Source organism: Tyto alba, unplaced genomic scaffold (assembly GCF_018691265.1).
Source record: "Tyto alba isolate M040663 unplaced genomic scaffold, T.alba_DEE_v4.0 Super-Scaffold_6, whole genome shotgun sequence".
Taxonomy (NCBI): Eukaryota; Metazoa; Chordata; class Aves; order Strigiformes; family Tytonidae; genus Tyto; species Tyto alba.
This window is the reverse complement of record NW_024881327.1, coordinates 6230900-6256636: the sequence shown is the minus strand read 5'-3', so window position 1 is coordinate 6256636 and position 25737 is coordinate 6230900. Positions and strand designations below refer to the sequence as shown.

Sequence of the window (25737 nt, the reverse complement as noted above, 5' to 3'; positions counted from 1 at the left end):
TTAATCTTGCTCTGCTACTTAGGTTTGTTGAAGGATTTCTAATAATTAGGATGTCTTTGTGCTTGGTCTCAAAACAGTTACTGTTTTTCCTGGTAACCTAATGGTTAAGTAGGAAACATTGGAGACAACCAGATATATTAGCAGTAAGAGGTTATTTGGTTACTTTTGCTTTTCATGTTGTGTAAAAAGCTTATAAATATTTAAGTAGTTTTTGCAAGATAGTGACCTGAAACAGAACTTTCTAAAACAGTATTAAATGTGGGATTCGGTGTTGATATATTCATGTAGGAGATGTTAAAGGAAAAAGCAGACTTCTTTTAAAAAGTGCAGGTGCTTTATTGCATCGTCTGATACTTCACTATGGGTCCTTGTAAACTTTGAACTACTGTAGGCTATATCAAAGACTTTATTATTGTTAAAATGTATTTGTACAGTAATGTGATTCTTCCTGAATGGCATCTAGGACTTCAGACAATCACATGGTGTCACTTCTTCCTGAAAAATTTGTACTTGCCAAAAGAGTTTGTTTGATTTACCTCCTCATGCCTTTCATTAATACAGCACTCGGGAGTAATTTGTTGATACCAGAGCCAGGTACTAAAAGGTGGTGGAATTTCTTGTGAATAAATCCTGTGTATATTTTCTTGCAAGTCTATTTCAGTTTATTGCTTCCAATACTTTAATTTTCAACATTTACTGTTGCTTTAGACTATTCTAGGGTGATTTTTAGTATCAAGTGAATAGCAAATACAAGAATCCTTTGTTTTGCATGATGCTACTTGATCAGGATTTTTTTGTTCTTTAGTTAAATGGCCTACTACTAACCCTTTTCCCATACACGATGTATGTCGTTGTTTTTAGTAAAGCATGCGCTTGCGGACAAAGGAGCTAACCTGGACACATGTGAGCCATCTCAGTGTTGTGAGTGCATTCTGAGACTTTCCTCTGCTGGCGGGAGGTCAGAAATAAAACTTCTTCTTGGTAGTAGTTGTATTAAGCACTCAAACAGCAGGCTGTTCAAGTGAATGAAATGCCATTAACCAGAAGGGCAACGGGAGCATTTTTTGTTGTTGTTGTTTTAATTTGCTTAAGAGAATGAGATTACAGCCAGAAAATTGTCTTGTCGTACAGCCAGATATTGACTTCTTGGTCTTCCATTGCCAAATGCTTAAGCTTCTCCAGCTCACCCCCCCCCAAGCCCTCTGCCAGCTTGCTGTGAGAGCCAAGAGTGAAAGCTTGGGCTAGTCTTTTCCTTTGTTGGGCAAAATGTTAACCATCAGAGATCTAGCTGTTGCATTTTTACAAGATCTAAAAATTTGAGTAAGCTGTGTTTACTTAAAAACTAACAAAGCTCTATTTTTTTTTTCCTGAGGCCACCTTTTACTTGTAACTGATATAAAAGTATTTTTATAACTTGAAAACAAGTAGAGTGCTCTGATTTACTAACATAGAACTCACTTTTAATAACCTAACTAAGGAAAACTCAGTATTAAATACTAATTTTAATTTAGAAAGCCTGGAAGAGCTAAACTTTTGCTTCAGGTCACTTGTGTTGGTATGAAGTACTTGTCAGGTTTTTTTAATTTTTAAAAATAAGTTATTCTGTGAGCATAAGAATGTGTGTAAATATTTGTGTTTTCAGGTGTTTGATGTTTCCCAACTTGTGCCTTCTGTGTGCTTCCCAGCCCCTTCGCTTGTTACTTCTAGTTTCTTTGGATTTCTTGATTTCTTCCCTTCCTGTTGTAAATCTCCTGTGCTGTCTGTTAGGTTTAAAACTAGCTAGCGTGGGCTCGTAAGTGATGAAAATTGAGACGTATAAAGGTTGTGTACAAAAGCCTTCTTACTTCTATCAAAAGAATAAATGTATTGAAATAAGATGAGCCCCGTGCTTCACTTGTTTGATATCTATATCTGAAAAACTAGTCCTTTGTGTCGACCTTAGCTGTTACTATCTCTTTTTCTCTGAATTATCTTACAACTTTTTTAGATCAGGTTTGCAAGTTTAATTAGTTCCTGTAAAGCTGTTAACATAGTACTGTGATTTTTTTTTTTTTTTTTTCCTTCTGCTGGAGTATAAAATCAAGCTTAACAACAAGTTTTCTTTGCTGATAAACCTTTATAATTCCACTCAAATTACTTCTGTAATTTTTTTTAAGACTTCCTAGGTTTAACTGAATGAAAAAAAGAGAATTGTAACTAACTCTTGAAAAGTCTCTGTGAAATCAAGCCTGCTACAGCTCGATTACTTTTATCACTGGGACTTGTGCTTTCTTCTTCATGTATGTCTCTGGATCGGTGTGGAACACAGTATTTGTTCCCCTTTGCCAGTCCCTGGGGAATTCTAAATCACTCACAGCAAATATAAGACTGGTTGGCCTTGCGTAAGCTCCCGTAGTTACCAAGTGAGGCCGTGGTGATGTCACAAGGTGCTCAGCTATTGCCAAAGCCTAAAAAGGAGAAATGCCTAAGGATCTATTATACAACGTTGCTGCGCAAAAAATCCTTTATTCCAATGTGTAAAATATAAAAATGATGTAATTAATTCCCAAAGCACTTGAACAGTTTTGGGATAACCCCAGAAGGCGCTATTACACAGCACAGTACAAAGTTAACCTGTCGAGTTTGTTACGGCAGCCTGGGTGTAGTGTTGTCCTGTGATCTCCCTGCACCCTCGTTGTTGTGACCATTCTCACGAATGCCAAAGGAGGCCCCTGCTCAGCCCCCACCAGCCCCGTAATATAGTAAAGGATATGTTGTTGACCCTAAACTACCTGGAGGTATCAGGTGGTTTGCTGAAGGGCAAATAGTCTTTGCACATACTGTGTGGCCAACTGTGATCCATACCCCCCCTGCGTGGGACTGTAACCTTAACCTAGTAAATGGCTAACCTCTAATAGCCAGCCTCTTACTTCTTACTCAGCTTGTACCTTCTGTATGTTCACAGTGCAAGTTAATAATTTCAGAGAGTATGCATTCTTGCATTCAATCTTGAGTTTAGATTTTTTTTCACGTGCCATTGGAAAGAAAAATCAAGATATCCTTGTAAAGAAACTGTTCTGTAACTTCAGGTTATGTGGGTAGTAATCCATGATCTCTTGATATACTAAAATGAAAATGTAGTCTTTCAGTGCTTTAAAAAAACAACAAAGCACTAAAACCACAAAACAAGGCATTTGCTCTTCTTCACTTTTAAATTCATTCATAAGTCTTCCAAAAAAACGAAGAAAGGAAAGCATGAAGGAGCGTAAGTCAATGGCAAAAAGGTACAGAACTGACCCCTGGGTGAGACAGCTGTACAGAGCCAGCTAAATCATTACTGTAACACTGGAGAATCTGCTCTGACAAAACTTGCTGTGGAAACTCGAGGAGCAACTGTCTCCGTCTATCAGTGTGGTTCTTCATCTGTACAGTACCTACCCAAGCAGAGCTGGCAGAGAGAGCACATAGTACATGTGCTGCGTCCATACGTAGCTTGTGATCTGTGAAGCAATCTCGGAGGAGCTTGCGAAAAGGCTTTCCCAATGCCCCCGGGCAGAATTTCGGTTTAGCAGGGCACTAGTGAGTGCAGGCTGCCCCAAACTGTTGGCTTTTTCAAGGCAAGTTTTGGGCCACTGTACGTACTAAATGGAATTGAGCAATTAAGATTTGGCTGAGGTGGAGTCAAGGTGTTACGTGAATTGCAGATAGCTGAAATCTGTTGCTTGTGACTGTGATCCACAGCCAAATATTGCTTTATTTCTATTTTTTTCTGTTGTGGGAGAACAAATATCAAGGGTAGGCAGTGCAGTCTTGGCCTACTGCATTCAAAATAAGGAAGGAAAGGAAACTGTGGGGTCCCCTATTTAAGAGCAGCCATAACACATATACTGAATTTTCAAGAAAATGTTTGCATTGCTGGTTGTTTTCATAGGCATATCCAGCTGATGTGCTAGTTCTAGAACTCCTGGCTGCTTCCCATACCTTCACAAGTGCCAAAAACTTCAGTTAAAATTACAGCTGGAACCTACGTAGAACTTTTACCAGATTTTGCAGGATTTGGCTGGCCATAAAATGTGTGGGGCCTTGGAATCGCTGCTGCATTCATTCAGTTTTTTTTTCTGGTATTTGAGACTGCCAAGAGAGGTGACAATTTCTTTCTTCCCCTGGTAGTTTTCTAGGGCCGTTTGCCCTGTAGCAGCTGCTTTGAGGTGTCTCACTCATTTTTATGCTGACCGTCAAACCTGTGTCTGTCTGTTGTGGCTAATTGCTAATATTAGTGGAAAATACAGAAGGGAATGTAGTAGAAATACAGTGAACTAATTTATTTGAATTAAGGATGAGGAGAAAGAAAATGTTAAACATATTTGCCAGTCTACCTACAGCAATTGCTGGGTTCATGAAGGAGTGAAAAAACTCAGTCTTTATGAAAAAGTGGAACTGGTGAAATGGGTAAAAATGCTGGTGACAGTAGGAAGGCAGAGTGGCTAATATGACAAGTTAGGGACTTTGGCAGAAGTGCATGGGTCCTGTATTTATAACCTGAAACTTCTGTAGTTGTGTCCCCCCACTGCAGATGGTAAGTTTACAGTCTGACTCCTGTTTCTTGAACTAGACAGTTTGACTGAAGCTACTAACTGTTTGCAGATTAAATAGATAAAATCCAGCAGATGAGCCTTCCCTTTAATATGTTGGACGCTAGAAAGAATAATCATGATCTGTGTTAAATGTAACTGAGGATGTTGTTTTAAAAGGATGAAGTCTCAACCTGTACAGGCTTCCTTGTCGGTTGTTACCTGGATTACATGTGCTATGATGAACTTTCAGAGAGAGGTGGCGTCCTGCCAGATGCCATAGTAGTTGAGGTGCAGGACTGCGTGGAAGCAGCAGGCACGCTCTGAGGAAAGTTTGCGATGATGTGGGGACGGTGTGAGTAACTCCTGAGATATGTTTCTAGACCCTGGGGACAGTGAGCAGGATGCAGAGACGTCCTGGGTTTCCACAGCTAGTTTCAATCCAGCTCTGTCGCTTCTGAGCTTCTTCCCCTGTGGATCTGCCTTCTGCACCTTCACTCTCCAGGGTTTCTGTGGCTTATTTCACCAGCTGAGAATTGCTGTCTAAATGTATGGAGACTGTTGTGGGTATTGCCAGGCTCCTGACTTAATGAGCCCTTTCCAGTGGGGCGGGAGAGCAGAGATCAGAAACAGTAATTAGCTGTCCTGGTACCAGCAGAAGGCCAGTGGAAGCCGAAGCTAATAACACGGCTGCGTGGATCTTGGTTTCTGGTGCCGAACCCTATAGGCATGGTGCCCTGTGCTTCTCCCACCCAGTCCTTTGCAGTCTGAGAGCCGATTTACCCCTGTCACCATGCCCAGCCTTTTGTAGGAGCCGTCTGCTTTTAGTCACACTGTCACTAATCATCCCCCTTCCCTTGTGCCCAAAGCTCAGGAGCATTGGTGAGCACGGTGTAGCCACAAGTCCCGCTGGAATAAGCCCATCTGGCTACCGCCTGGCTCTGGGAGAAGACAGCAATGCTGTTGTGTGGGTATCCCATTTCTTGTCATCCAGCATTGTCCTAGGCCACTGTAACTTCAGGAAGTGTTTGCTGCTGTTTGAAATCATGTTTGTCACTGTTCTTGTGCCAGATTCGGGAAAAGGAGGACAAAGGTGTTCGGTTTGCCTCTCATGTTTTAGGACATTCTAGGGCTGTGCAAGCAGGTAATTCGGGTCGGTCATATTTCTCAGTACACTTAGGAATGCTTAGATACTGAGTGGTGCTCAAACCTGTTTAGAGTTGGGTTTCTAATAGCATTGCAAGGGCTTATGTGGCGCATCAATGGGAGAGATCACACCTATTGTCCATCAGAGTCCTTTGGGGAGGGGCGGGATGTTTCACTGCCATGCTTGAGCTGAGCTCTCTGTGGAGTTGCTTTTAGTGTTAAAAGTGAGTCTTCAGACTCTGAGGTAAATTACTAACTCAGGAGATAAGCAGTAATCTCTTAACGAGGAATGTGCATACTTTTAATGTCCAATTTTGGAGTTCAAACACATGGTTTTAAGCTGCTGTGAAGGTATGCATTCAATGCTTAAGAACAACTGTTGCTTGCTCAGTTGATAAGCAGTATCTTAAGATTTGGTAAATTGATGGCTGTCATATGCTTGGTCTAAATTAGTTTGCAAAACAGCTGGTAAGCTTCTCCATATCAAGACTTAGCTTAAAAGTTTGTAAATATTGATGCTTAAAATCTAGGCAAAATACTCTGTTATGAAACCAAGAGTATGTATTTTATTATACACAAGGAATTCAGAGTTATAGCTCTAACTCTTTGCTTAGTTAACTTGCACTAAGCAAAGCATGTGACATATGGAACCACTCTGGACAGTGTATGGAGGCTGAAAAACCTGTTTCCCTTTAATATGGGTTGGATTAAGATTCTGAGAGATTGCCTGCTGCTGTCCTGTGGACAGGGTTTTGTGTGTTGGTGTGTTTGGTTTCTCCATCCCACAGCACTTGCTGTTGGTCCTTTGGCAGCTGCACCACCCGCCGACTTGTAAATGTCTCTCTTTGTTGGGGCTGGTGGGGGGGAGAAACTGGTATAACAGATGGGAGGGACATTCTTGAACTTCAGTAAATAAATAAAAAATCGGTTGTGACATTACAGCCAGATATGTCATTAACAGTTATTAGACATTAAACTCCAGTTCAGTAGACGTCTTGTAAACCAGCTGTAAGCAGTCCCTGCTATTGGGTTGCCTTGTGTTCTTAACTACAGAGCTTCTGGTCACAAAGAAGTATCTGGCAGTATCTCTGCCCTTTTACAGTTGTTGGTAAAGTTATTGAAAAAAGGAAAAAACACAGAGCCAGCCAAGTTGTGGAACAGAGTAAACAGGTCAGCTTTATTTACAACTTCTAGCCTTTTCAGGAACTTTTATGTGTGGTAGTGAAAATCATGCCTGTATGACCATCTCTGTAACCCGTGGTACAAATGCAGTGTTTTAAAGGTGCTGAGTTGGAGATTTGTCAGACAGTGTAGGTGTTAGGTCTTGGTGTTGAGCTGTCTGGTGTATGGAAGTGGATTTCGGCCTGATGGATCCCTTCAACAGGTGTGATGATATGAAAGGGGTTTCAAGGTGCTGGGAAAGAGCTATCTAGAGCTGCTAACTGGGGATGTTGAAGAGAAGGGTGTTTCCAGATTTCCTCAGAATATGGTTTAACAGTGCAGCCAAGCCCGTTTGAATGTCTTGTTCTCTCCAGAGGGAATTTTTTTTTTTTTAGGGGCTGGCAGAGTATTCCAGTGAAGTTTCACTGTGTGACTTCTCTTGTATTATTAAAGCTTCTGTGCTGTTACTGATGGTTTCCCCTTGTGGGTGCAGTGCTGGGTAAGGCTGAATCAAGAGAGCCGAGTCCTCACCTGTAAGGGCAGTGCTCCCTTACAACAGCTGAAGCTGCTCTGTGTCACTTCATCTTAATAAACAGAGCAGATGGGCTGAACCCAGCTCATCTGCCTGCTTTGCTGCTGAGCCAGGGTGGTCCCGCGTGCCCTTCGTGCCGGGACAGCCTCACGTGGGGCTGGCTGTGGGTATGTGCGTGGCCTCTGCTTGTTGAACTTGGACTGTTAAAGGGTCGGGGAGCATTAGCCCGAGTCAGAGAGGAGGTGGCTTTGGCAAGTGGGGTTGGCTCACTGAGGGCGTCAGATGCTTTCCTGGTGCCCGAGAGAAAGATCAACCCATTCAGCAATGGAAGGTTGTTAGTTTGTTCTATCTTGTTTTATGGTACTCAGAGCTGCATTTAGATTGCAGAGTGGTGACCTGAGAGGGGCCATGCTTTGTCACCACAATAACCCTACAGATGTTTGACCTTTATGGGTGTTTACCCATTTGGTGTGAAAATTTCTTAGGTGGTTGGTGTTCTGCTTCTAATAGTGCAGAGTTAAAAAAATCTGCTCAGGTTGGATTAGAGCAGTACCTTCAGTAAACCCACCCGAGATGCGGAAATTGTTTCATCCTCAAGTGATATTTAACACAGCCCCCCCAAAAAAACAAAAAAAAATAAAAAAAACCCAAACAAAACAAAAGCAAACCAAACCCCCAAACCACAAACATAAAACAACAATCAACCAACCAAAGCAAAGAAACTTGTCCCTTGTAGAATACTAGCATTTCTTATAGGAAGGGGGTAAAAAAAAAAAATCCCCACACAAAAAAAACCCCAAAAGATAGACATTTGGAATTGTTAAGTGCAGCCTCTGTTTCAGGGAATATCTGAGCTAACAAACAAATTCAGGCTGGGAGATTATTCTGTGGAAAGTACAATGTTTGCCTCCTTTGCCCGGAGGAGTAGTCCCAGCTCTGGGAGGATGTGACCACCCCCAGCTTCTGAGATGAATTTTTGGGTGAGGATTGATTTTCATGCATTTGATTTGATTTTTCATACATCAGTGTGATCATTTGCCTGATAGTCTGGGAATAATTTTCATGTGACCTACTGTTGATACTTAAAGTAAGATTAATATCTGTTGAAAGAAATGTTTTGAAATATGCTGTTATAAATTCAGCTGCTTCAAAAAAATAAATGAACATGATTCTTTGCTATCTTCTTTTAAAGCACAAAATTAAATGACAAAGCTTTTGTTTAGAGTGTAAGCTGAACTATGAGGAATTGGATGTTTGGATGTTGGGAAAACTGTATTTGTCTAAATGAATCTTAATGCTTTCTTTAAACACATCAGTATAAAAGATGTGTATTGGGGGGTAAACCTTTGAAATTAGTTGTGGTATAATCTTTTTCCTCCCTCTTATGCTTTTATTGTACCTCCTTTTTTTTTTTATTCATTAAATATAATGAAACCGAGCAATATGTTTTCTTCTTAAAGACAAAACTGTTCACAGCAAAAAGGAACTGTGCAGTTTCACTTCAGCAGATACCCGCTGTTGCCTCAGTGGTTGGAAAGACAAAGTTCATTTTTGTTTGGTTTGTTTTGTGTTTTTTGCTTTGGTTGGCTGTAGGCCAGCAATATAAAATGCTTGTAGGCCAGCCACAGAAAATAACTCACTGTATTTTCTGTTGATTATAGTACTAGTGAGATATTTCTGTTGCACGTTCTGGCGGAGCGCAGTTTCCAATGCATGCTGGTTCCTTTTGTTTCTAGATGTGAGTTGTCATGGTAATAAGCTGCGGTGCGGAGCTCCTCACTAGCCCAACCCAGGGTTGGTGGTGGCCATTTGCAACAAATAACTGTGGTCGGGGTCTCCCCCAGCATCGGGTGCTCCTAGAAAACCTCAGTTTACAAAGCAGAGGTGGCCCTGTTGCTCTGGGTGATTCTGGACAGGAGCGTGTTACTGGCCGGGTTGGGATTGAGTTGTGCTTGGGAACTGATTTTTCTCAACCGGAGTGTGAGGTTTGTGTTTCTGGGTTCATGCTGGCAAAAACGCAACAAGTGGAATGTGGGGCGTGATGATGTTCAGCACTTGGGACAGTGCTGAAACCCCCGGGGCTTCTCCGTCCCACCGGCACAAGGAGGCCTACTCCATGGTCGTGTTTTAACAGCAGAGTATGTTTTGGGCCTGGTCGGCAGCCCACCACCACGCAGCAGCTCTCTCTCCCTTCCCCTCCGGCAATGAGAAGGGACAGAGAGCCAGGCTTGGGGTTCAAGATAGGACTGGGATGGGGAAAAATCCCCCTTTATGATCATGAGCAAAAGGCAGACTCATTAGGGGAAGAAAAAAAAGAGCATACATTTATTACAGACACTAACAACACATAACAGAGTAGGACAGTGAGAAGCATTGCCACATCTTGAGAACACCTTCCCCCCACCCCTCCCTTCTTCCCGGGCTCAGCTCTGCTCCCGATATCTCTACCTCCTCCCCCAGGGGCGCAGGGGCAGGGAATGGGGGGTGCAGTCAGTGCTGCCACTTCCTCCATCTTCAGTGGGGGGGGCTTCTGGAACTTCTTCCCCCTGCTCCATCGTGGTCCCCCTCTCACAGCAGACAGTCCTCCACAAACTTCCTCCAACATGAATTCCTCCCACGGGCCGCAGCGTTCCCCACACTGCTCCGTCATGGGTCACTAACTTCCTCCAACTGGATTCCCTCCCACGGCTGCAGCCCTTCCCGAGCTGCTCCGGCGTGGGACTCCCCCCCATGCTGCAATCCTCCCAGCACTGAATTACAGCAGCGGGGCTGCCTTTTCCCATGAGACCCCGGCCTTCTTTGGGCACAGCACGTTGACCAACCAGGCAAAAACCACAGGCCATAAATCAATGTCTGCTCCACCGTAGATCTCCATGGGTGGCAGGGGGGGCCGCCCTGCCGTCTCCCCACAGGATCCAGGGGGGTCTCTGCTCCGGCACACCTCCCCCCTCCTTTCTTCCTCCGTTCCTCCACTGACCTTGGTGTTCATGCAGCTGCAGCAACTCCTCCTCACAAGTCCCACTGCCCGTCACCACGTCCCTTCTTAAATACGTTATCGCAGAGGTGCAGCTGATGGGCTCAGTTTTGGTGCTGAGGTGGAGCTGACTTGGAGCTGGGGGAGCTTCGAGAAGCTTCTCACAGGGGGACGCCCCCATAGCCCCCTCCCCTGCCACCAAAAAACTCCACCACTCAGTCAAACCCAGGACAGGGTAAAATGTCAGTATGGCCGAGAAGTTAGATGAAATGTGAACAGTTGGGACCATTAGAGCTTCAGATGCAGACAGATGATCACAAACGATTGTGCAGAGGTGGTTTACTGGCTTACTTACCCCTTCCTCAGCTGAAGAACATTGTTACCTTAGCCTGTTACTAAATTTACAGAGCTTGTTTGCCATGGGAAGCTTAAAAAGTTCACAGGAGCAGTTGTCACAGATCAGTTGACAAAACACAGCTCTCAAATGTCACTGTGACTTACTTGCTCGTGATTTGGAATACCTGCCCCATTTAACAAATCGGGTATGCTATGAAGACCAGGATACTACAAAGCATATGCTGTTGGGATTTTTTTAATGATCACAACCTTTTAAAAGATGCATTTGAAGAAGGAATATTCTGTAGCTGTGGTTACCAGTTGGCTATGATGTTGGAGTACTGTGACCTAGGTTTTACAGAAATTAAGTTTTTTCAGAAAATAGATTGCTCTTGCCCACTACAAGGAAAACTGTATGAAGATTTCATCTAGGCCAAGACTGCAGTGATACGCTTCCTTCACAGTAATTTGTTTGGTTTAGTTATGCCTAGATTGTCTGGATTACAGTCCTTGTGCTTAAACGGGTATCATGGATATTAATCCTGGCTGTTTTGAAACCTGTAGACTAATGAAGCACTCTTAAAAAACCAAAAACAAAAAACCCCAAAACCAACCAAGCAAAAAAACCTAGACAAACAAAACAACCACCAGCAAAAGTATCTGAGAATTGTCATATCTTAATCTTGCTCTGAGAGCTTTTGGGGAGTCCTCTAAGCACAGTTAACTGCTAACACTGTTTTCAGTGTGCAACCATGCTTGATATACTGTGATCTCCATTTCCTGGCCACCCTAGTTGGTCTTCCTGATATTGTTTTCAAAGTTGAAATGAAAATGCTTTTATTAGGTGCGAACTAGGAGTTACCGTTTGGCTGTTTACTTCAGGGCTCTTGTGTATCACTTTATCTTCCCTGTTTGGTTCTTTGTTCCTGATTTTTTTTTTAAACAAATTTTGTTATTTAAAAGCTGCCAATTGTTAGTCCTCTGTATTTGGATAAACTTATATAGAAGTCATCTCTTCTACAATTGGTTGTCTAAAAATAAGTATTTAGTAGCTGATATATTTGTTAGTGCAAGATCAATTTTAATTTAGTAGAATATTGAGTCTTATTCCATATAGCTAATGCAAAATATGAGACAGCTAACAGCGTCTCAAAACAATATGAGATTCTCCCTAGCATTACAAAAAAAAGGGGGGGGGGAAAGCCCCTAGGAACTGGCATAACTCTGCAACAAAAGATGAGAATGTTTGTGCAGTGAATGTGAAAATGGATAGAACAGATTTAATACAAGCTTCCAACTGTTGGCTGTAAATATTGGAAAGGCGCGGAAAGGCAATTATATATATTCTTAATGGTGAAAAACTTAATTGCCTCTCATAATTATGGACTGTGCAGTCAGTAGGAGACATCTTTTGTAGTGAAACCATTTTGTTTGCATTTGGACATGCGACCAACGTTTGGATTTTTGACTACAGAACTTAGGCTTTTGTGTTAAGCATTTAATTGTCTGACTTCTGAGAGTCTGGAAAGCAGAAAAGAAATGCATGGTGCTACCCTGTAATTTCCTATGCTCATTAGTTTGTTCACTGACTTCTACGAGATGGCAGGCTTTAATTTCCCGTTTACTCTTTCCACAGTTATCCCCATGTTATGGGATGATTATAATCCTGAATGCCCTAATTTCTTTACTTTATTCATCTAAAAGCTTTATGACCAACAGGATATGTTGAATCAATTGTAGTGATCTTGAGCTGGTGTTAAAAGTCTGTTAATGTGGGTGGGTCATTGAACCTTCCAACTCATTTTTATACATTTGAGCAGGTTCTTTTGTCAAGATTGAAAACGAAAATCTGTTTGTATTACTTCATGTAAATCTGTGAGGCATTACATGGAAGTAGAGGTTTTTAACACACTTCCCATTAGAAAAAAAATATAAAATGCAAAAGTAAACATGCAATGAAATTGTCTTTTGAGGGAAATTAAATTAAAAAGAAAATAATTCACAAAACAAACAAAATGTATTTGAAAGAGAGGAAGGCTGATTTAACTATCCTATCGAAACATCTTGTTTCTCCATGACTATTTTGCTGTGATCCTGTGGTGTTTCTCCAGACTTTTAGAGGCAGTAATACAGCTGAAGGCTTTGGATAAGCATATTTTTGTTCTCTACTGTGACAACTCCCAGTTAAGACAAACTAGGAAAATGGGATTTCTCCTTTTTCTTTGAGGTTTTGGAGTTGTTCCTGATTAGCTTCGTGTGAGGGTACTTCAGTTCCGGATTAAATTTGCCTGTTCCTGTTTCTAATCCAGTTCAAAAATTCCATCTGTAACCCAGAGCGAATGTCCCCACCCTCCTCACAGTGGAGCTAAAAATAAGGGTTTTTTTGTTTGTTTGCAAACAAGTCTTAACAAGATCAATACAATTTCCATATTTCTTTCCTACTGCGTGGCAGAAGCAGAGGATGTGAAAACTTGGGTTGGTTTGATAGCCTGTAAACTGCCTTTCTGATGAAGGCCGATTCCCACATTTAGTCACGCCTGGTTGCTGTGGAGTAACGTTTTGTTGTGAATTTCCCTAAATATAATGCGTGTTAGTTGAGAAAAATTCATACAGGTTTAAGATGGTAAAATTTTTCAGAACTTTAGTGGCCACAAACACCTTTGGTTGAAGTTCAGATAGGTAGTTGGTATTTGAAAGATACAAATAGACCTTTAAATTCAAAAGTAGCCTTTAAATGCCAGTCACCTGTTTGGAGTATGAGTAAGAAGGTATTTGTTTTTAGAAACTTCTCAGTTTCATATTGCCTCATCATTGTCTTGGAGAGCTGCAGTTTTGAGGTAAGACAAGCTATCGCCTGGAACAGGCCATTTATGGAAAGGTTGTCTAGGCTGGTGGGTGCCAAACTGGGGACAGCAAAGCTACTCTACTACAGTCAGTTGTCTTCCTACCCAGGTACCTGGCTTTGCTTCCCACCTGTCTCTAACACTACTTGTTCCTGCTACCCACCTCGCCACTTTTAACATTTTTCCTGTGCCAGGCAAAAGAAAAGGAATAAATGGTAATGGCAGTGTGGTGTGATGGATGGTGCTTATCAGAGCAGCTCTGCTGAGCTGAGTCCCCTTGAATCAGTCTTGAATCTTTGTCATGGTTTGGGCCTGGTTGGCAGCCAACCACAATGCAGCACCTCTCTCTCCCTTCTCTGCTGGCAATGAGAAGGGACAGAGAGCCAGGCTTGGGGTTCAAGATAGGACTGGGATGGGGGAAAATCCCCCTTTATGATCACGAGCAAAAGGCAGACTCATTAGGGGAAGAAAAAAAGAACATACATTTATTACAGACACTAACAACACATAACAGAGTAGGACAGTGAGAAGCATTGCCACATCTTGAGAACACCTTCCCCCCACCCCTCCCTTCTTCCCGGGCTCAGCTCTGCTCCCGATATCTCTACCTCCTCCCCCAGTGGCGCAGGGGCAGGGAATGGGGGGTGCAGTCAGCGCTGCCACTTCCTTCATCTTCAGTGAGGGGAGTGTCCAAAACTTGTTCCTCCTGCTCCATCATGGTCCCCCTCTCACAGGAGACAGTCCTCCACAAACTTTCTCCAATGTGAGTTCCTCCCATGGGCCACAGCATTCCCCACACTGCTCCGTCATGGGTCACTAACTTCCTCCGACTGGATTCCCTCCCACGGCTGCAGCCCTTCCCGAGCTGCTCCGGCGTGGGACTCCCCCGCATGCTGCAATCCTCCCAGCACTGAATTACAGCAGCGGGGCTGCCTTTTCCCATGAGACCCCGGCCTTCTTTGGGCACAGAACCTTGATCAGCTGAGCAGGAACAACAGGCTGTAAATCAATGTCTGCTCCACCGTAGATCTCCATGGGTGGCAGGGGGGGCCGCCCTGCCGTCTCCCCACAGGATCCAGGGGGGTCTCTGCTCCGGCACACCTCCCCCCTCCTTTCTTCCTCCGTTCCTCCACTGACCTTGGTGTTCATGCAGCTGCAGCAACTCCTCCTCACCAGTCCCACTGCCCGTCACCACGTCCCTTCTTAAATACGTTATCGCAGAGGTGCAGCTGATGGGCTCAATTTGCCAAACAGAAGTGGAGCTGACGTGGAGCTGGGGGAGCTTCGAGAAGCTTCTCACAGGGGGCTGCCCCTACAGCCCCCTCCCCTGCCACCAAAAAGCCCCACCACTCACTCAACCCAGGACAATGTTGAATTTGGAGGCGTGCAGTTTGCCTGGGTGGTGCCGCCTTTGGGGAAGGGGCGGGCTGTGTTGGACTGGATGGTGGCTGGGAAGGTCTGTCTTGCTCCTGGCAGGAAAAGAGGAGGCCCACGGGAGTGGAGAAGAGCAAATGTGATCTGAAACTGCACTAAATGTGGTTGATGAACAGGACAGGAACTTCCTCAACCCTACTGTGAGGTGATTGAAAAAGGGTAGTGTCACCTGATTCTGTAGGTTTTCTGTTTGAGGAATCAAAATTCAGTATTAAAAATGTTAAGTTTGGATAAAGGAAATGCTAATTATCGTCATGCCAAAGGATAGACTAAGCTTTGTACCCTAGACTATGCTTAGAAACTGAATGTATTAAGAATTGGCAGTTTTATTCTACGTTCAGGAATGAACTTTTATTAGTCTTTGATAGCTTACAATTTTTTAATATACTTCAGAATAGGCTGCCATAAAGGAAATAGTTGTTTCAGATAAATTACGTAATCTGTATTCATCCTTAAAATACAGTCCATGGGATTTCATTCACGAAAGTACCAATTTGGGCTATTTGACGTATGTAATTTCACTTAAATATTTCAGTTACATCTGTGTAGCTGCCAATTCAGCATCGAGTCAATAAATTTTTTTTTTCTGTAACTTTGGTTTTAGTTTTTTTAAGCCATGGATCTCTATGTGTACTAATAAAGATGGCTTGCAGAAAAACGCTGTGGTAGCTCTACAGTGAAGTTAAAAAGAATAATTTATCTTAAATTGTAGTATAGTAAGTTGGATTCTGGCAGGCTTCCTGTGTGGCAAGACCAACACCCCCCTCATCCCCACCCCCCCACCCCCCCCCCCCCCAAATATGGAGGTCCTGATATAAGAAAAAGAATGTAAAAAATTTGTAGTACGTGACAAATACTTCATTTTAATCTCTTAAACAAATTAGTCTTGGTAAGGCTCACTGATAAGTGCATACATACCTGGGCATGCTCTTGCACAGCAGTTGTGAGTGTGCTTAGATTTTTTTTCATTGCTGGGAAGCCGGGGGTGAAGATGAATACTTCATGTGTGCAAGGCAGGGAACTTGGTATCAGCAGTACGGGATTTTTTTTTTTTTGTCAAGGTGTAAGTTTTTGTGGTTTTGCTCCTGTCTCCTGGCAGCTTAATATTTGCAAGATGTGAGCTCACCCTTAGGGTAAGGTCTTGCCTTTGAAGATCATTTTGGCCGGGATAACTGACGTACCTTCCTGCCCGCCTGCCCATCCCTTCCTTCAGAGGCTGCTGTCTGAAGGCAGTGACTTGTATCGTCTCCTGAGCTGCTGTTGCTGAGAGCCTGGCGTATTAGTGTGAACCAGATGTGAACAAACGTACTCAGGAGCAGACACGTCTCTTCTGTGGACACAGAAATTTTTGTTTAAGCCAGATGGGACTGATGTTGTTGTAGGCCAGTCTGTTTCTTTTGGCGATGCTGGCACTGCTTTGGCCTCGGTGAGCTGGTACAGGCAGCCAGGCAGGCAGGTGCGAAATCAATGCTAGATAAAAAAAAGGAAAATATAAATACTTGGTATAGCTCCCTGAGTGGCTGAGGGTCAAATGATTTCAGGTGCGGGATGCGAGAAGAGAAGGGAAAAAGACAGGATCCTGCACCAGCTACAGGGAAAGAGAGGCAGGACTTCAGCAACCTGGGTTTGGATTGTGGCTTCACTGCTCACTAGGAAGAAAAACTTGGCATTGATGCTTCTGTTAGTGTATCACAATTTGGGGAAAAAGTGCTTGAAGAGAAAAGGGAGGTTCTACTTCGAGCTAAAATAACTGTTTAGTCAGCCATATAGAAAAAAACAACTGCCTCCCATCCTGCCGGTGGTTTCATGGTCTGTTTAAGCCCATCAAAGACTTTGAGGTCCCATCTTCTCCCCTCCACACGAGCCGTTGCCTCTGTGACCCCGACACTGGACCTCCTGGGTCTCATGCTGCCAACAAAGAGGCTTCAAGTTCGGTCCCCCGTGAGTGGGTGCTGGCCCCGGGGCCAGGGAGGTGGCAGGAGTGCACTAGGGAGGGACCGGGTGGCACCTCCCGTTTTCCCAACGCTGAAACTGGTCTGGGGCTGCCCCACCTGCTGCTACTGGTGGTTGGCTCAATGTGAGCTAAGATGGGGTATTTTAACAAAGATCAGCCTCTCAAAACCTGTCCTATGCTCAGCAGGCAGGTCTTTTTGAGCCCAAGAGGAATTTTGGGTGATTTGGAAAGGTCTGTCATTTTTGTTTTTAACATTCTCCAAGACAGTGAATTAAGGAATTAGCTTGTATTTTATTTTTACCCTTTGATTTTAAATAAAACAAGCTATTATAAGATGAAAGCTTCTCTCTGCTTGTTTGCCACTTCATAGAAATGAGTGAATTTCTCACTAAGATAGTAATGAATTTCGCAGCTCAGCATTTTTCCTTTTTACCATGGCAAGGATGAGTAGTTGAGTTGGGCCTGCAGTTTCACACCTTAATGCAAACCAAGACTGAAACCACAGTAAGTCTGCGGTTTCTAGAGATGTTTAACTTTCTCAGTCCAAAGTATCAAATTTTAATGTCTCTGACTTTAGTAAAGTAAAAATTTCTTAATTATGTTAGTATGAATTTGGGGCCAGCCTTCTGGTTTGGGTTTCTTTGGTTGGTGTAACTGGCATTGCTAAATATGTTTGGAGCACAAATGAAATGGATAGAAATGTCTGGGCATAAACATGTAGATTTTTATAAGAATGGAGAGCAGAGGTAAGGTTGCAGACCCGTCTGTTTGTACAGATCTAATTGGAGTTGAGCTGTGTTAAAACTCCGAGTCTTTCCATTTTGTTTCGAAGCATAGCCAGAACTTTAAACTGAGCCAGCTGATGCTGTGGAAACAAACAAATTAAGAAATAACACCAAATTAAACAAATTTCAGGCTGCTCCACACATAGCAACTGAAGCATGCAACTTTGGATGCAGTACAGATTTAACCATAGAATAGATTTCAGTCTTTTAGTTTTCATTTAAATGAAAACATCCTTTAAAAACTGTGCTACTTTGTGCTTTGCATTTAACTTTTGGTTTTGGAGTTTCCGTTGTGATTTTTTTTTTTTTTCAAGCTGTTGCCACAATCTTTGTGTAGAACTTGATTATTGTAGCAAGATCATCTGAGCCTTTGCGTTGCTTTTTCTATTTTTTTAAAAATTCTGCTGGTGGGATAAAACTAGAAAGCAAAAGTTGGTGGTTCCTATGTGCTTTTGAATAAATATTTCTTCCTGTAGCAGAATATTTAACCAGTTGTAGTGGTAATGATTCGCTTTGCTCCTCTTGACTTTTATAAAGTGTTGTCAAGTTATATTTTAAAAAATGAAGAGAAACTGTAAATCATGACTTTCTCTGAAGTTTTGATGGTTCAGTCTGCCACCGTGTGGTAAATTGAGTACAGGTGTTGTAAAAATAACCAAAAAAGCATGAGGCTGCTGCTGTCACCTGCATCCTTTTATATATTCTGTGGATTAGTTGGAGGCAGCTTTCAAGAAGGCTGCAAGGTAGCAGAAATGTTTGTGTAAGTCACATTGGGGTTGAATTTAGCTGCTGCTGTAAGGTTTTGCTCAACTAGCTAGCATAAATCACATAGGTAGGCGATGTCCTCCCTGAAAGACAAAGCTCTTTTCCTGAGAATTTTAAAATTATAGCTTTTTGGCAAGTGCCTCGAATATAAAAATTAAAGACTTTCACAGCTGACATGCCTAAGTTGGTGTAATTTTTGTGAAATGGCTCTTATTAAACCATCGTTTTAAGTATTCAAAATCTGTTTATAATTTTACAACACTTGGCATAAATATTTCTGAAGGACTCTTGCATTCCTTCAGTTTGTTTTTAATTAAGAAGTTGAAACAGCTATTTATGTTTGATAATGAGTATGCTTGCTAAGTGAAGCAAAGTTTTTCCTGAGATAAATGGACAACTAAGGTGACATAATGACAATAGCTTGATACTCTGATTCTATTTTACTTTTTTCACATTGCTTTCCTGCGCTTTAATCCTGCGGACTGACTGGAAGTGTGTAGTGCCTACTACCACTATATGAAAATATGTTCAGCTCTTTTTAACTCTGCTGTCTTTTTCTGTACCTTGAACTATCATGGAGAGTGTAATTGAAAAGGACGATGCTGGTTGTTAACTTCCATTTCTATGCCAAACTTTTGGTGCTAGAGGGAGCTGTTTCCTGCTAGACACCCTCTGGAAAGGTGCCGCTTAAAGAACGGGCTGCAGCACACTGCTCGGAAACAGTTGTCAGATTTAATGCCAGTGCACACCAGCTGCAATGTTATAATGACTCTTTGCATTGATAGGACCCCACTGCCTGGAGCACGGGTCTGTTTTCTTGCTGTTTTTTTCTTCCAAATCAAAACCCCCCACCTTAGTTCCCTCTGTGATGAGATGTCTTCAACTTCAGCTTCCCAATGTTGCTGCAGCCAGAAACTATGGTGGAAGCAGAAGTAAAGATTTGTTTAGGGTTTTTGTTTGTGTGTTTTTTTTTTTTTTTTTTCCCTTACCCCTCCCCTTCTTTAGATTGCCATAGATCTCATTTTTTGGATTTCTCTCGCCTTTTTTAGGCAATGACCTTCACCATCTGCAGTTCCTGGTGTGGGGGACCTATGGGATGTATTTGCAAATATTTGACAAGTACGCTTATGTTTTAAAGAGAGATCATTTATTGTTTCAAAAAAATGTTCACTATCTTGTCTGTTGCTTGTCAAGCTGCTCAGAATGACTCCCTTTAGTGATTTAATGCATTCTCCCTTGCTTTGAGTCACTTTGGCTGCATTTCTCTAGGAGCATAACCCGTGTTCTTTACTGCTTTGTACATCTGCACTAGGTTTGTGTCACCCAACAGTTTCGAAACCAAAAGTCCATTGGTCCTTTTTATCACACGCTCCCACGTTTAGGTCTGTGGATCCCTGTAAGCCAGCATTCCTAATGGTTCTTGATTCATCTGTGAATCCTTCACTGCAGATAAAACCTGTGCCACTCAGGAGAAACCCCAGTGGCAGAAAGTTCTGTTCTGTCTCTGCTGCTTGTTAGACAGGCTTGCTGGAGATGAATCACAGCAGCACCTTCTGGCCAGGCTCTCCTCGATGGAATCCACTGCTGTGGGCATCCTGATCCTCAGTGGTCCACTCCCAGCTTCCCGTGGCAGCCGGTGGCTTGTGCTGCAGAGTCTGGCAGGTCGGGATGAGTGCCAGCAGTGCCACGGGGACTGTCGGGCTTGCGTCTCACCCCGCAGCCAGCACAGGGCTCCCGGGAGCTTCTGCTCACCCCCAGCCTGTCTGGCAAGTGAGCAGGTCACCGACTGCAGCAGACATGTCCTTTCACATGCTTTTATCCATACTTTTTTTTTTTTTTTAAAAAAAAAGGGCAAAAAACCAAGCAAGTGCTTTATTTTCTCTTCAAAGCCTTCTATGTGCGTGGTCCCTCCATCCCAAACCATGCATAATTGCTTCGGTCCTTGATGTGTCCTCTGCTCCTCACAGGAGGACCAAAGCCTCTACAGGGGAGGGGAACAGGAGGACCAGAATAGAAGTGAAATCACAGCATTTTGGCTTGTACATTTCTTCTACTTTTTCAAACTAAATATTTGCTTTTTTCAGTCTGAGAAAAAGATGTCTTTCATTCAGTATTGACAAGAACATCTATTTAGTCTGAACCATTGAGTGTACCTCCGAGTATCTTTTCTGGTCTGTACCATGGTTTAAACAAGTACAGTAACATTTCTACACTTAATCTATTTAACCACACTTGAATTTAAGTAAGAAAAAATAAAAATAAAGTTCTCCGTGACTTCAGTCCTAACAACTTTGCCCAAGTACCACACTGAGTATTCTTTCATTGTGTCTCAAAACCGAAGTATTTTTGTACTTCACAGGCAGTTTTAAATAAACAAATATTTCACAGTGGCCAGATCTTTCCTAAATTTATAGCTCTGATATATTCCATTACATGAAAACATCTTTGTAGAGCAAGTTATGAGTGGTACTGGTGTTAGTTTATTCTCAGCTTTGTCAGCCTCAGCTTGTGGCTAGAAGCCACTGCTCTGATTTTCAGTGACTAATGGATAATTTCTTGTCTCTTCACCAGCACGTTTGGAAAAAGAAAGGGAAAAAAAAAAAAGGGTAACAGCATCAAATCCGTGAGCCAAAGTTAAATACCCATAGAAGTTGTGGGCTGCACTGAAGTTTTCTCTTAGGTGCTATAGTGATTTTAAGTATAACATTAGCAAAGTCTCTAGATTGACATTAGTGTTTCCATAGTTGCATCTTGGAAAGATTTAGTCTTGGATGTTGTTTTCATATCTTCGTTAATGATGTTTTGTGAGCTGGATATTGGAGGCCCATAATAGTCGAATGTAACACTTCACCATGTAACTATGTATGTATTTATGATTTTTTTTTTTGTTATCTTGTGCCAATAATTTTCTGTTCATGACAACTTTTTTTTTTTTTTTTTTTTTAAAAGCTTGTGATTTATCTTCGGTTTGAAGAGGATACGATTTTATAAATATTTATGTGCAATGGAGTGTTTTGTTAGGCTGTTTTGTACCTTTTTGTTTTCTCCTGAACATGAAAAGACCAATTTCCATGAGCTTGCTTTATGAAATCAGTGAAGTTTTTTGGGCACATTGGCATTTGGAAGCAGCACAGTGGTACCTGCAGAGTAGCTCACTGGAATTGTGGACCAGGCTTGTTTTCTGAACACAAGTCATGACAGCAGAAGAAGAAAGGCCTCTGTGTTTGTATTTTCTGATGTGGACACACCACCATTCTTCCCCATGTCAGGTTCCAATGTATAATCAAAGGTATTCCTGCAGCTTGACTTTAATCTCTTGTAAATGTATTATTTTAAATATTCCTGCTGTGCTCCATTTAGGAGAACTTTGGCTGCTTTGCAAAAACAGTATTTTAACAGCTTGTACCAAATTAAGAATCCTAATAATGTTTTCCTTATGTTTGTAGGATTTGGAGATTGTGTATTCCTATTTACACGGAATGGAAGCCTTGTCTAATCTGAGAGAGCATCAGCTAAGGTATGATACTTTTTCATTAAAAACACATGTATATTAATGTACTAACAAAGTAGAACAGTAGCTTTGGTAACTATACACTACTCTTGTGTACTCTACCTCAAACTGAAAAACTGGCTGTCACTGTATCTGTTTCTTTCCTTCTTTATTGTCCTGAACACTTTTTCCTTGCACGTGTGCATATATGTATCCCTGTTTGCTTCTTCTGCTTTCTATTATGGATGTGTTTGCTTTCTTTTCCAACTTTTACACGAAAAGTAAATGCTCTACATACAAAGTACAAGTTCCAGTCCTAAATGAAAGTTGATGTATAGTCCAAATAATTTATGTAACATAATGATAATTTATATAATATAATAAGCCGAGTCTGTTATTCAGCTTCTGTTTCAGTTTGTGCTTGCTTTTGTGTGGAAATTTTAGACAAATTATGTACTACACTGCAAAGGATACTTAGTAAACAGTTTTATCATCCACTTTTTTTTTAATATTAAAATGCTTCATAAAACAAATAAATTCAAGTAAAAACTTCCAGATGAACTTCCTATCTTTTAAAAAGACTTGTGTGTGTTTAACTTCTAAGTAATTGTTTCAGTTGTTCTCATATAAGCATCTTGCAGCAGAGGTTTCTGAAGGTGTTTGGACATCAGTGTGAGGCTGGCAGAGAGAGGGGGGGGGCAGCACATCTCCCGTGCGCTCTACGGGGAGAGAAGGTGAATTACGGTTGTTGGCAAACACCAGGATGCAAAATATTTGCCACATCTGAAGATGCTGAAGCAACTTTGACTCGATTAACGCTGATTTAGGTTGTAATTTCTGGCCTCTTGCTTTGTCATTCTGTCAGAGTCCACATTCCCAAGGCAATATTCTGTAATTTGGAGAAAATAAAAAGTGGGGTTTTCTTTCTCCCAGAGTGCTCAAGACACGTTTTACAATTTGAATATTGACTTCAAAGGAGTCTCTGTAACTACTTCTGCTTCGGAAGGAGGCCACGATCACATTCGGTTCAAGTATTCTGTGTTGTTATACACAAGACTTCTGGCGCATCAAGTTTTGCATAGCTAGAGTTGAACTGATGTTAACTTGTTTACAAAGATCAGAGTGTGTGCATATGGTGGCGTGGTATGTTGATGTGTGCTGCTTGGCTTCCTGTGCAGAATGAGGCTCCCGCTGAAGAATGCGTGGAACTCGCTCTCCCAGTACAGCGAATTCCTAGAAGAGAGCTCCTGTTTACAGTGCCATACATGGAAAAGGCTGGGCTCCCGGCAGATGTGGGACAGAGAGCTTTTACTCTGTCCTTTAGAATACAACATTTCTGTGGCAGTGGGATGCCACAAAAACCTCTGAGACACATTAAAAGCTAGCATATTAAATATAGTCTCTAGTAGTGAATAACTCACATTATGGCTTGCTGATGATCTCATCTTCAATTTATTACATTTGTTTAGGAAGCAGACAAAGATCACGTTCAAGCATAAATTAGACACCAGTATTGACCAGAACTAATTCAATATCTCAAATATTTGAGGAAGTAATCTGGTTTGATACTCCTTGGTCACTGTAATTTCTAAATGTTCCAGTTTAACACAAGAATCAAAACACTTGGCTACCTTCTGTACGAGGCATTTTCTCCCCTATTACTGTCCTAGTAACAGGACCAAAGCGCTGTAAAACTCAGACAGTGCCAGTGGTGAACTTGCGTGACTTTCTCAAGAATGTGCTTCCTTCACTCCCAATTCAGAGGGGAACAAAACTTGCTTGTTAAAGTGATTCTGTTTCCTGTAACTCCCGCTCCTAGATGGCCCGTTGCCCAGCATCGTTTCAGACCGGTAGGGCACAGCCTATCCTTGAGCAGTATTTTAATTTTTAAATCTGACTGCTAGCCATGACTTTTCTTCTGGTATCTTCTCACCGGTAACCTCATGTCTGCTCTCCCCTCCCCTCTCAAAGCAGAGGATCAGAGACAGAAGATGAGGACCCGGGAGGTAGAAGCAGACAGTAACTTTTCGGTATCTGTAAGGATTTTTGTCAAGATGCGATTTTATGGTGGGGATCAGTGTCTGAAAAAGAGAAGGTTCTGTGATTCAAAGTTTTTTTGCTGTGCCAGGAAGCAAGAAGATGTTTTTCATTAGCTGAAATTGATATACAATACATAATACTTAATTACATACAGAACAGATATTGCCTGTGAGAAATGTTCTCAAAGGTGGTCCATGGAGTTAGATCTAAAAAAACTGGGGTGGGGGAAAGGCTGTGGTAGTAAAACTTAATTTTATTATTTTTTTTTTAGCAAACAAAATTAAGATCTGTGTTTTCTATTAACAATTTATGAATAATCAGATTACCACTATAAGCTTGACACTTCTGGACAGAAAAAGCATTATTTCTTAGTGGGCTGAATTAATAAGTAAAATCCTGGAAGAGATGAGTGCCAAGTTAACTTTTGTAGCAGCCTGTTGGCTATTGAAGTGAATGATTTGGAAATGATGAGAAATGGCAACAAGAAGCCTTTTAAACGTCACATCAAACCCAGACCAACTCTTTCAGGCTTCAGATGAACTTTTTTGAGACTTTTTGCCTGAGTAGGAATTCTAAAGCACTTTTGTTCGCTTAGGATATCATTGCAAGCAGCTGAGGTTCTGATGATCGATCCTGTGAGGAACAAGGATTTCTTTCCCAAACTTAAATGTAGTTCCTCATTTGAATGTTCACATGAGCTTCTTGGGCAAATCTCTGTCTGACGGTCTGTCAAATAGCCTTGGTATTTGTAGTCTGCTTCAGAGCCATACAAAGACTGAGGGAGGCGGTGGGATTTGTTTCCTTCCCACCTCCCCCGGTAACTTACAGGGTCCATTTCCTAAAGACCAGAGACAGAAATGGCGTGTTTTTTTTTTTTTTGGTTTTTTTTTTTTTTTTTTTTACACCAAGTTAACATTACATTTCCTAAAATGTGGCCAATTCTATTATAGTTGCTCTCTATTATGACACATTTATCAGGCAGACAGTGAATGCAAAAGTGCTTTAATCCTCCCCTCTAGAAAGAGGATTTTCCTGCAGGAAATTCTCTCCGCTTTGAGCCTTCTGGGATTTCAGCATTAAAATCTCATGGTAATTTTTACTTGCTGAATTTTAGTAAAATGTGAAGCATCAATTTACCATGCAACATAATTTATTGACTTATCTATTGGGCCTGACTTGAAAAAGGGAGCAGTTTTTGTATCCTGGTATCTCTGATTAATGTTACTTATCAAATTTCCACCCATTTTTAAAATTCTGAATTGTTTCCTTATAAAACAACTTACTTTATCAGGTCACTTTATAAAATGAGATCAGTATCATTTTACCCGTTTCATAGAAAATGTTTTTTATGGGAGCAATTACATCTAGTGTCCTAAATCAAATCTGGTCTTGGATGAACTAATAACTTTAATGCTTAGATTTAACAATTTGTTCTTTTCAATTAAAAATCAGCTTAGCTTTAAATTGATGGTTAGTTTCTGCAAGTGCTGGAGGGAAACGTGGAAATGCCGGCTAACTTTAGGAAGTGAAGTCTTTGTGACACTGATAGGAATCATAATTAAAAATTACTTTTTTTTTCCTTCTCTTTCAGACTGATGTGTGAAACTGTTAGATATGAAAGGCATGAAGCAAATGAAGTTCTGTACTAGTGAGTATTTCTGCTTGCTTTCCTATGGTGTTCAAAGAATTAATTAATTTTAAAGTGCGTTAAGGACAGTGTTTAATGT

At 41.7% G+C, this 25737-nt stretch overlaps 1 protein-coding gene across 6 annotated transcripts in view; it reads left to right on the top strand.

Annotated features, from left to right (window-relative positions):
- Positions 1–25737, top strand: part of RAPGEF2 (Rap guanine nucleotide exchange factor 2) — a 193166-nt gene that overhangs the window by 41439 nt on the left and 125990 nt on the right. For all 6 annotated transcript variants that reach the window (XM_033000208.2, XM_042807805.1, XM_042807803.1 and 3 more), the window contains exons 2-3: positions 21927–21997; positions 25602–25658. In XM_033000208.2, the coding sequence (XP_032856099.2) occupies positions 21927–21997; positions 25602–25658 (128 nt within the window). The remainder of the gene's footprint in view (positions 1–21926; positions 21998–25601; positions 25659–25737) is intronic.